This window comes from Lagopus muta, chromosome 9 (assembly GCF_023343835.1).
Source record: "Lagopus muta isolate bLagMut1 chromosome 9, bLagMut1 primary, whole genome shotgun sequence".
In the NCBI taxonomy this organism is placed as follows: Eukaryota; Metazoa; Chordata; class Aves; order Galliformes; family Phasianidae; genus Lagopus; species Lagopus muta.
Genome location: NC_064441.1, coordinates 15,380,312 through 15,392,488, shown reverse-complemented (window position 1 = coordinate 15,392,488; position 12,177 = coordinate 15,380,312). Strand labels below are relative to the sequence as shown.

Genomic DNA, 12,177 nt, shown 5'->3' with positions numbered 1-12,177 from the left:
ATGTTACATTACCTTATAAGAATCAGGATTCTTAATGTAAGGCTCAGCACTGCTGGCAATGTTTCCTGTAAGCACCTTCTCTATTTTTGCTACCAATACGATCTCAGAATGAGGATTACTTATGGAGAAAAGAGCCTGAGAACAGAAAAGAGAACAGTAAAAAAGTATAAGGCAATACGGATGAAATGAAATACTGCCAATACTCTTTGCTTATGGAAATGCCACCAAACCAAATTCAGAAGGCATTACAAAGGATATCTCTCCATGCATTCAAGACAGTCAAAGGGAAACTAAAATCTTCATTTTAGCTCTGCAGTAAGATTGTGCCCTCAGCACCTTGCAAAGACACTAACTGAAGTGAAGAAATGCTAGAATCACCTAACCTAACCATTTGTCTGGGACAACACTAATAGCAGCCACACCTCATGGGAATGGCACTGAGAAGAAATGCAACACAGGGCAAGAACATGGGAGTACTTGGAGATCAACTGTGTTTAGATGAGGCTTTAAGTTCAGTTTTGATTGGTTGGTTTGAAAAACATCAGTGAATGAACCCAAAGAATTCAGGAAATGTGTTCGGTCTCTCTAAATGCAGACATTAATTATTTGAATTGTGAATGGATTGTAAATATTATGCATCTGTATCCAAGTACCATTGATAAATATTGTTAGAAAAAAGCATGTTATGAAAAAAGAACCAATGGTAGTAGAAAAAGTCTCCAGCAAAAATTAATACTACTGACCTAAAATTAGTCATGAGAGCACTAAGTCACATAAGCCACACACATGGAATACCTGCTTTGGGTACTTCAGCCATTCTTCTGGGAACCCCCTGACCTGTGGTTCTTCCACTTCATTTGAGTCTATATTTTCAACAGTGCCATTTTCCAGTGAAAATGAAGAACCTGAAATCATCTGTCTGACGAGAGCATGGTTCAAATCCACATGAAAATCAGCAGACATCTTCCTGCCATCCCTGACATCATAAAGGGCCACGCTCACAAAGAAAGGCTCCACCTGGAGAAAACACCAGAAACAAAACAATGCAGTAACCAAGAGAGAGATTAAAATCTTTTACTAGAACCATAGAGCTAGAAAAAAGAAAGTAAACGAAGACTGTTTACAAATTATGAGATTCATTGAAAACACATGTTCACCCAGCAACAAAGATTCCAACATTTAGGGGCTTTTAAAGGTAGCTCATTGACACTGGGCCAGAATAGCAATCAGCAGCTAACACAGAAACTTGCAGAAAGAATACAGAAATGTCTCTGTTGCAGCTAATGATTAGAGTAAATTAACAGGCCTCAGAGAAATGCTACAGAATAATTTTAATGCAAATTTGTGCTCATTATAAAAGAATGGATAGTGAGGGTGGGCCTTCCAGGGATCATCAGAAATGTGACCAGAAATGATGACAAATGTAATGAGATGAACAACGTTTACTGGTACAAACACAAACGCGTGGGTGTGTTATTCAGGGGGAAACACACATTCTATTCTGCTAGGAAACCAAGAGCATACAAACAGCTCTGACAGTACCCACTTGTTCTATCCCATAGGGCCAGGGAATTAAATTGTATGACTGTAAGTAACCTCTATAGAGCCTTCACTATTCTGATGAAACACATCAGTCAGGCTAAGAGAGACGAACTTGTGATGACAAGTTCTGAGCTGTTTGGAAATCAGAATCTTAAAACTCAGGAGATAAGGGCAATGTACAAACAGGTACAAACTGAGGCTTTTGCAGCCTCAGTAATGAACAAGTGCATGCCCTTGGTTCAGTTATCATGAGCTCCCTTAAACAGCTATTCCAGTCTGCCAAAAAAGTATTGATCACATTATGCAGAATATGCACTCACTGGAGAGGTCATCGTCATATGGAAATACACAAACAAAATAAAAATCAATGCTCCATGGAATATATGAAAGTTGAGTTTCCAGGACACATTTCTCAAAACCTTCCCTGCTTCTGAGGAGAATTAACCTAAAGCTATGGACTGATAACGACAACTTCCCTTTCCCTGCACTTTTTTCTTAAAGTAAACATAAACAAAATTTTCTGCTTTGTCCTTTTTTTTTTAAAATATATATATTTATTTCTAACTCTGGGCTTTCTTACTCGATGAAGCATCCAGTCCTTTCTATTTGCCTTCTCATCTGTAATTTAATCTGTCTGGCCCCCAAACTCTCTGAGAAAAACAACTAAGAATACCTCTTACCCACCACCAACTGATATTCAATTGCCTCCTTACATAAACTTTTGCAGTTTAAACTTGTTCTTATAGCAACTGTTAAGGATCCTCAAGAGTCTTAACATCTTCAATTCCCCATTCCACTGTAGCTAAAAGTTTGCAATCTAAATCAGCCTCAAAGTGTTGGAAGGTTCCCCAGCCTCATTACTTGTTTCAAAGGGATAGGCTGAGGGGGAGCTTACCAAGCGTAGAAAGTGCAGAGGAAGTCTTTTTCGATGGGGGAGAAAATGAAAAAGCACACAGGGAAACAATGAAAGCTTACATTAGTTGAAGGATCATTTTCATTTTCAGTAACACAGGCCTGCAGATTCAAACTGAGGGATTTACAAGTTATCAGGATCCGCTTAGCAGGTTTTTCTTCAAATGGCTTGATCACTGAGTTTGTCCCTGGAAACTCCTTTTTCAGAGGATTCACTGACTGAAATACGTTAGGTGATTAGTTATATATGGAAAAAGCACGATAATCCAAAACTCAGAAAGCTTTCTAGAGGTGTTTACTATCACTGAATTACCTGAAAAACCTCACAAAAATCACTGCTGATATCTCCATATTCCTTCTTAAGTCAGCCAACAAGCATTCATTTAGCACAAACAGAAATGCTATTTTAATCATGAAGTCTAACACTAAAAAAACAAGCTGAGGATAAGAAGAAAAGCAATCTACCTTTCTTCCCATTTCCAGCTAAACTTCTTTCACATACATAAACTTGTATGCCTCCAATTGTACCTCCCGCTTTTTAAACCCATTCACATTTTGTAGTCAAATTCAGTGCACTGAACAACAATAAAAATCTGTTACTGTGACATTCCTAGTCCAATGAAAGGTTCTGCTTCTGTAGTATTTTCAGTCTGCTTTACTGACTCAAAGTTCAGCTACACCAGACAAGATAACCTCCAGAGGTCCCACCCAACTGCAAACGTTTTGCCATCAGGTAAGGGCAGTCTATACACAAACCTCTGCAGAGCAGGGACAGCATTTTTCCCCCTACTCATTTTGAAGCTGAAAAGAAACACCATTTCCATTCTAATTATATTTTCAGCCTAACAGTCCCGTGCACACAAGTGAGATTAGCACAGGGCAGAACTCTCAGTAGCTCACTGAACTCCCAGCCACACAGGTAGCTTAGCTAACCCTGTTACCTCAGCATCTGTATTTAAAAACCTACAGGAACTTGAAAAGGTAACTTTACTTACTGCTATGTCAGGATCCAAGGAGAAAAGATTTAGTCGCTCTGTATTTCGAGAAGCTTTCACCGTTTCTTCTGTTTCTGTGGTGTACTGTAGTGACAGACAAGAAATTAATTTTCGGCACAAGAACAGAAACCCATAGAGTTGTTAAACCTTTAAATGAATGACCAATGTGTCACTTATAATAACAGCCCACACTTCTGCAGCAGGTATTCCAAGGTGCTTTCAAACATTCTTTGAAGGTTATGCCTTCGTGAAGAAGAATTTTCAGCCTGCAATATACTTCAAAGGAACCCAAAAGAAGACCAATTAAGTAACTCAAGTTCATATATGTTACTAAAAGTCCATTGTTAAGATGTCAGAATAGTGGCTCACCACGCTGAAAACACTTTGGGGGATTCACAACCCCAGGGAAAAACAGACTCCCACAAAACCATTTTTGTTGCAGGGAATGCAGAGAGGAGAGTGGGAAAGTGTTGTCCTGCCTTTCAAACAGGCAGAATCCCACAGGCTGCAGAACACCCACAAATGTCAGGCTTGTTTCTTTCTGTCCTTGTTTCAGGCAGATACAGGATCAGGAGATGAGGGGCAGGCCCTGGTTACTGCAGCCAGGCATACAAAGCAAGGGGTAAAAAGAAGAACTAACTATATAAAGGGCAATACAAGCAAAAAACAACTTGCAGAGCATTTATTTTAGCATTGCAGGCCACCAGTAAAGAAAGCACTTGCTTTAACTGAACTATCTGTAAAGAAAGCATTTGCCTACTGAGAAAATGATCAGAAACTATTGTTGCCCTCCCACATGAACACAGTGATTTATCTTTTGTTCTAGTCGTAGCTATTTTAATTGTGTGAGCATTTCTTAAATATGAATATGACCTAAAGTAAAATGTAAACCAAATTCTGTTCTCATTTTCATTCAAATCTGTAGGAATAACATTCTCAGGCAGCATTTTGCTGTATGGACGTACAAGTAGATAGCATCTATAGATGCTCCATGACAGAAGGTGACAAACATCATACATTAACCTAAGAAAACCAGTGATGATATACATCCAACCCAGCTTCTCCTCATTTTAGCACCTTCAACAATTATCTCATTTGCATGGTGTAGCCTGAGAGATCTAGAAGACAAAATATCTCCACAGACATCTTTCAATGAATTTAGTGAAGGTGATGAACAGTTTGCAGCTTGTTTCCTTTAAGTGCTGCAAGTCATATAGGAAACCTTGTCTCTCTAAGGGCCAAAGTCTGTGAAATGCAGGTTAAAAAAGTAAATACTTTATAAACAACTGCAGGGGTTAGATCCTTATTGACTTCACAGGTATAAATCAAAGCACTTAAGCAAGCATGTACTTTCTTTACACCCAGTGGAATTCTTTTCATTTATACAAAGCCATCAACTCAGAAATAATTTTATTTCCATCATTTATCATGGCTCTAACACACAAAATGGGGTGTATTCTATTTTTAAACCTTTTACAACAGTAATGATCATCTGTTGGCAGGCATTTTGACCTAGGCAGCACTTTCCACTCAGCTTGTAAGGACAAACATAACAGCCATTACTTTTGCAAAGTCTGGATGCAAGGTGTTCTCTGAAGAATCAGCCTCTTCTTGAGAGCAATCATAATTCACTGAAGCTTCTGCAGGGTCTTGAAAAGGGGAAACAAGTAAATAAATAAATAGGTCAATGTTTTTGTTATGCTTGCTCTTACCAGTGGGTTTTAAAAATCAATCCCCATCTGATTCCTTTTTGTTCTCTCTTAGAATCCCTCTCTAAAATAGAGGGGATACTGATGTGACCTTTGTTCACCCCAACCTCATCTCCCAGCAGTGTTTACTATAACAGAGACTGTATTTAAGCTTCCAAAGATGCTGGACTCTACTTGCTGAAGTGTCTGGCACGTCCATCCATAACAAATATTCGTGTCCACAACAAAGACATCTTCCTTTGCTCTCTCTGTCCCTCCCAAGACAACCCTGAGAATTTATGCCAACCCAAAGATTTTGGGCTCCCAGTAAAATGAGTTTTCAGTGCAGTCAGTGAGGCAGACAGGACCCTATCTGCTCTTTGAGAAGAAAGTCTGGACTCCAAAAGCTGCAAATCTACATTTCCAGAAAACAGCACTATACAGCAAATCTTTTGTTTGGCTCTTGCTTTCAGACCAACGTGAAATAAGTCACTACAGACATTCAGGGCCCTTCTGCCAAGAAAGAATCATGCCTTTTGACAAGCTAACGAGCAAGAGGAATGTGCTATGATGCTATCGGCATTTTTACCCCTAAAAACTGTTTTCTGTTAACCTTATGTCTTTGATGCTTCACATGCATTTCTCTTCCTGTTACTTAATACCCTAATGGGTGGAATTTTCAAAAGCACTTCTCCGATTCTGAAGTGCAAATCCCTCGTGCCTCCCAATCATAAAAACATATCTTTGGCTATATGAAGAGCTTTCTGACCCCCCCCAGATCAGAATTTATTATAAGCACTAGGTTAAAGCCTTCAGTTAACTCTGAACTTCCTCGAGATTCAGATGCACGGGGTTCAAAGCTTTGATTTAGTTCATACTGTAAGTGGTGGTGATAATTTTTACTAAGGTTTCAAGTGTTTTCAGTTATACAGTTTTAGCTAGGATTCATCAAACTGAACATGGATTTATTATGTGAAAATGATGAATTATTGTCTCATAAAGAGTACAGTATAACCAAGCATCTAATTCTTTCCTACACGGTCAAGGCACATTAATATGCAAAGTCACAAAAGCAAGAAATGAAAAGTCAGTAAGCTTCCAGAGAAAGAGCAATACACCAACAGCTGGTGGTTTTTTTTTTTTTAAATCATTAGCTCCAGATGTTTAAAGAAAAACAAAATGCTGGAAAAAGAATCTTTCCCCAAGAGCAGATTCTTTAAAGCTTTCTTGAGACCTAAGACAGTAAAACACAATGTACCAGCAAGATCACTGACAGGGTGAACTACTCTTGAAAAATAGCTGCATAAGCAAAGCAGAGCCATGTTGTTCCTGCTGACTTTAAGGGGAGCAGCTTTACTTCCCTCTCACAGCCTTTTGAAAATGATCTGTGGGTAGTTAGCTGACATTGTTCAGGCCTGCCAAAAGGCTGGAGCTGCTCCATCAGAAATCAATAGATACAGAATCCATTACAGGCTCAGGCAGTTAAAGTGATTCGACATTGGTAGCTGAAGGCTTTTTTTTTTTTGCACATTTGATTTAAAAACAATACAAGATTATTCACTCTTACCAAGTTTCAGATCAGTGAGGTCTGCACTTTTCCTTTCCTGAATGGTCCCCTCTGGATTTATTTGCAGGATTTTGTTGAGAGTGAAAATCCAGTCATCCATATCCTGTTCATTTTCAGCTGCCAGCACAAAGTATGTGAGGTCATTCATTTTCAGCTCAAAGGCATGTTTCCTAAGCCTGTTATTCTGTTGGAACGAAAGGAAAGGAAAAAATAAACACCAGAACCAACTATAAAAAGATACCTAAAAAGGCATCCATAAGGTGGACTTCTACATAGCCATTCCTTATAGGTAAATTTCAAACGAAATTAACTGACTTTAAAGAATTTTTTTTTCTTAATATCACAGAAAATGAATTTACATCCATTTATGTTGTGTCTGTATATCTAACATTCCATTTATGTTGTGTCTGTATATCTAACATCTGTTCAGCCGTAGAAGATCTAAGACTATGGCCAGTAACGCTTCAGACTACAGTAGGGAACATCTCCTAAGTGAAATAATGAAAGACCTCTTATGGGGAAAGTACAACACTGCTACATGAGTCATTGCTGAATAGAGAAAATAAGGTCCAAATCTCCTATAAGTCCTGCATCAGACACTCAAGAAGATACCGAGTAGTGCTAACCAACATTCAAATTTGTGCTGTAGAAAGAGGATGGAATTAGTTCAACAAATTAAATCTAGAAGGCAAGTGAAGAAGTACATAGTGAAAGACTGTTCCACTTCTGACTGCTGTGGTTGGAAATGAATAACTAAATGTGAACAATTCATGCAACCTTCTTTTTCAAGCTATTTACAGAAGCTGCAAACAAACTTTGTAAAGGTAATGACTACTTTTGAAGTATGTAACGAAGCTAGAAATACTGTTATTAGGATAAGGACATTCGCGAATACATGTTTTTGTTTTTGAAAGAGCTTCTGCATAATACCAGTTAGATTTTGAATAGAAATCAATAAACCACTTCAGACGATGTGAACAGGACAGATTCCTTCATGAGAAGACATTACTATGAGCACTTTGAAGTGTCACAAGTGACTATTGCATTTTCAACAATTCCTCGCAGGACACCAAAGGTGAAAATACTGCTGCCCAGTCACTGCATTCTGGCCTTTTAAAGTGCAGAATAGGAATCTAAACCCAATATACTGACAATAGACTTAGCTTTGGTCTGTATCACCAGATTGTACCTGCAATAGATAGTTGATCCATCAGTTTCTGTTATAAGAATTAACAGCTGCTTAGTTAATGAAACAGCTCAATAAAACTGAGTAGAATGATCTTCTAATGCAGTTTGTTTCGTTCCTCAAATTTATCAAATGAGTGATGCTTCCAACTGTTAGCCTTACGGAAATAATCACATCAATCATCTCTTTCCCTTGTTTAAATCTGGAAGAAAATTAATGCTCCCTACTTCCGCTACATAAGTTTTACAACTACTGACTATGGACATCAGTGTCACCATTTTACATTCCATATTCCAGAAAATTGCCCTCACATGCAATTATTAGGGCATTGCTGACACAGCTAACCTTGGACTGACAGATGAAAACCAACTCATCCAACTCACACTTGGTTGTTATGCTCTTTTTCTTAATTCAGTCTTAAACAAAATGACAGTGGTATCCTATAGTTTTACATACCAGAATTATTTCTCAATACACAGAACTGCAGCCCTATATCAAGTTACCCAGAACAGCATCTAATCCAGCAGTTCAAATCACACTGGTATCATCTTTTGTGTATGAGAAACAGAGGCAAAATCTGGGGCTTATTAGCAGTGAAGGAGATAGAGAACACCGGACATGGAGAAAAAATTCCATGAACAATTTTGTTTTTGCAGCAGCAGAGATGATTTAAAAGATTCCTACCCAATCTGTTGTTAATCACTTGCTCCAATCTTCATACTGCATGTCATGACCCAGCTCAGGAATCAGCAAGACTAAACAACTTCTGGAGCTACTTGGTCAATGGAATCAGTCAAATTTAGGTTTTTCAAAACTGATTCAGGCATGCATGCCTATCTCTGTGTGTACCTTTTAAATTCTGCTACTGAAAATTCTCGTTAGGAAATCATTTTCTCTCACATACTTTAGTGAGGTGAATAATCTTTCAGATATAAAACTTTTAATTTGCCCTACACAGGGGAAGAATATGGTTGGGTTTTGTAGCAATTCATTCTTGGGTGTCTGGTTGCATTCTTGATCACAGTGAAATCAAGGTAATCCTCTAGTTACTGCATACATTCAAATTAATGTAAAATAATAACTAAAATTTTACTGAAATCTACTTTAGCTAATAAATCATGAGGGCCTGAACAAGAGCTAAACGTGGAAAAAAAGATGTCAAGAACCCTCAGCCAGTGCTCACTCAAAACTTTTAAAGGTAGATAATTTAAGTGGATCGTGTAAACAAATTTACGCACAGTCCATGAAGAAAAAGCACTGTGCTTCAATCTGTCTTCAGAAAAAGTATAAAGATCACTAAAAAGAATGCACTTGTCTGTATTGTGCCCTTCCCTTTACAGACACGGCCATGATCTTTAACTAAGGTCCTGTAACACTATTAGACATTATCTAATAGAGCAATACATCTTGCATGCTGAATCCTAACAACACTGTGGCAGGAAAACTTCAATATCCACTTTTCCATCTGCACTTCAGAGTTCTGGCAAGCAGATGAGATCTACAGCAAAGGCTCTGTTTCAAGTCTAAAGCCAACTACTTTTTTTCCTGATCAGTTAATAGAGCAAAAAAAAATCTAAAACCCCAAATTCCATTTCTCAGTTTCCTTCTTTGTAAGTCCTTCCATATCTATATGGAACGTGGACCTTGAGGTTAACTTGTAATCTTCAACACTTAATTCCAAGTTTGAACTTTCTTTCAGAAGGAAATTACACAAGAATAAAAAAGAAACTACAGATGAGCTATAAATGAAACAGAAGGCTGTCTAATGCCTGCAGGGTCATTCTTCCAAAATAAAAGAATTGTTTTGAAGGTGCTTTGCATTTAATCTGGAGATGTTTTTTTTCCAGGATGTTTACTGCAATCTAGTAAACTCCATCAAATGAGCTCAAAGTCATTCATATTGAGTTAAATGTGCTTAGCAGCACACAGCTCATAACATCAGAAATTTCACATCATAGTTCCTCTAAGCCTTCAGATTTATGCAGCACTTTCTCCAGATTCTATGGTTTCCCTGCCTATAGCAACCCTAATAAAAATTTTGTTTTTCAGTCCTATGATTTTAAGTTCACCACATTTTTATAGCAGTTGGAGTCTTTGGTGCTGATGATACTTGCACTATTATTGCCTTAGCTAAGGCTCTCACTTCTGAGTGAAGACAGCTCATAAATTCATTCATCCCATTCTAAATGTCAATTAAATAATCAAGAAAATCAGTGTCTGGTGGTGAGAGGTGAACTTACAGTTCAAACTGTTCTGGACAATTAGCAGGAATGCTATAGATTTAGAAGGCAGATGTCAATAGTTGGAAGGATGATTTCAAGCATTTCTAAGCTTTTTTTCTGCCAAAGGTTAGCAAATAAGGCCAGAAATCTTGCAGTCTAAAGATTTCTGCTACCAAGGAGTGTCATCAGAAACAACACTGAAGATCAGGCACCCTCTGAGCGAGTATTTAATTTACAGCTAAAGCCACACTGCAGAGACATTCAGGTCTTAATGAGGGTTCTGGCTGAGACCTGTCTTAAAAGAAAGCACACACCACCAGCAGGCAAGAGCAAGCAGTCATTTTTTCCCTTCTTATAAATGACTGAGCAATACCAACTTACAAGATCCAGGACGACCATTACTTTAAGCTAAGTAAATACTCCCTTAGTCACAACTAACTGCTCAGCTGAGAGCAACTCCCTCGTGGCTGTACCATTGTGCCTATAACTGCACAGAGCATGTCTCCTTCATGCTGACCACCATCTCAAACACACACAGCTCAGACTAGCACAAGAATGTGTTGCAGACGTTAGGCATTTCTAAGTAGGATTCCTGGGCAAGTTCCAGCCTTAACAGTTCCATAGTTCTATCTCCTTACTGGCTTTCATCACTTCCAGGCCACCTCTCAGGTCTTTCAAGTCAATGGACTGACAGCAGCAGATACCACTGCCCTGCCATGTATTTAGTCTTATCCTGTCCTGCAGCTGTTTGGAAAAGAAATACTTTATGGGATACACAGTGTAAATTGCCATTCCCTACAGAGGATCTTCAAGGAACCTATTGAATCATTTACATAAATTGAGATATTTCTCTCGTGTGTGCCATCAGCAAAGAGTGCATACTCATCTCCTATCATACTTCAGCTGTATGTCTTGTATTCCACCAGTCTGAGCATTGGCACCAATTTGAAGAGCAAAACAAACAGCATTTTCTTTCCATGCAACTGATAATGAGACCCACCCATGTACGTTCGTCTGTGTGCTGCCAATAATTCTTATCTGACACCAAAACAATCAATGAAATAAAATCAGACTTACCTGTATGACTCCTGTACAGGAATCCAAGAAAATACATCCCTTTGGCTCCTTAGATATTTTTTCATCTTTGTAAAAATTCATAATATATGAGTTATCTGACAGCTGTGTCAGCTGGAAGTAGCGCTTTTTGAATGACTGAAGTGAAGAAAAAAAGACAGTTGTTGAGCTGCAAATTGCTTTCACTGATACCTGATTCACAGGGTTTAAATAAAAAGCAATTTCTACCCACATTTCAATTGCACTATTCTGCAGACAATTGCAACATTACTTTAGGATCTGTTGAAGCAATGTAACCATGACTAATCTGAGATATAAACAGATAAATGACAACAGCAAAAAAGTGTGCCTCTATGGGAGATATAAATTGGAACAGAAAAAAGAATAATCCAGTCCCCTTACCCGAACAGTGATGCTATTGTTTACAGTGCTGTTGAAATTCCCTTTATAAAGCCATCCAGACTTGAAAACTCCTGCTGCTAATCCTCCTCCTCCACCACCACCACCTTTTGAAGATGAGTGGGACGTTGTATCCTAGATGAAAGATGTAATTAATAGTGCATTGCAAAAGACAACTGTAATGCATGAATGTCTAGTTGACAACAAATAATCATCCTTACATTCCTCTTAATATAAGACTTTATTAATAAGCCTGCTGGGTATATGCTGTTCCACTAACTTCAAAGTTACTTAAAATGTCAAGTATTTTATAGGAGATAATGATTCTCCATTATCCTTTTCCAAAATATTAAAGTAATAGATAAGTCTCCATTGATGGAGAAAAGAGGAAAAAAAAAAAAAAAAATCAGAATACATACTTCATCCTTATCTACATCTTCGTGATCGATTTCAAAGGAATGTGATGGCAGTTTCTCTGGTCTACAGTCATTTCTGGGAGAAGAGGAAAAAATCTTTTATAGTATTAAGTAAATAAATAATTATAATGTATCATCTACTGCAGGGAGGCAATTATGCTGGGTACCCATCGACA

General features: G+C 38.1%; 1 protein-coding gene across 13 annotated transcripts in view; it reads right to left on the bottom strand.

Annotated features, from left to right (window-relative positions):
* The window catches only part of DOCK10 (dedicator of cytokinesis 10), a 136,005-nt gene that overhangs the window by 57,601 nt on the left and 66,227 nt on the right, over nucleotides 1-12,177 (bottom strand). For all 13 annotated transcript variants that reach the window (XM_048954661.1, XM_048954662.1, XM_048954665.1 and 10 more), the window contains exons 5-13: nucleotides 12,005-12,077; nucleotides 11,589-11,720; nucleotides 11,190-11,324; nucleotides 6,705-6,888; nucleotides 5,013-5,098; nucleotides 3,450-3,533; nucleotides 2,518-2,673; nucleotides 796-1,017; nucleotides 13-135 (exon numbers count right to left, since the gene is read on the bottom strand). In XM_048954661.1, coding sequence (XP_048810618.1) covers nucleotides 13-135; nucleotides 796-1,017; nucleotides 2,518-2,673; nucleotides 3,450-3,533; nucleotides 5,013-5,098; nucleotides 6,705-6,888; nucleotides 11,190-11,324; nucleotides 11,589-11,720; nucleotides 12,005-12,077 — 1,195 coding nt within the window. The remainder of the gene's footprint in view (nucleotides 1-12; nucleotides 136-795; nucleotides 1,018-2,517; nucleotides 2,674-3,449; nucleotides 3,534-5,012; nucleotides 5,099-6,704; nucleotides 6,889-11,189; nucleotides 11,325-11,588; nucleotides 11,721-12,004; nucleotides 12,078-12,177) is intronic.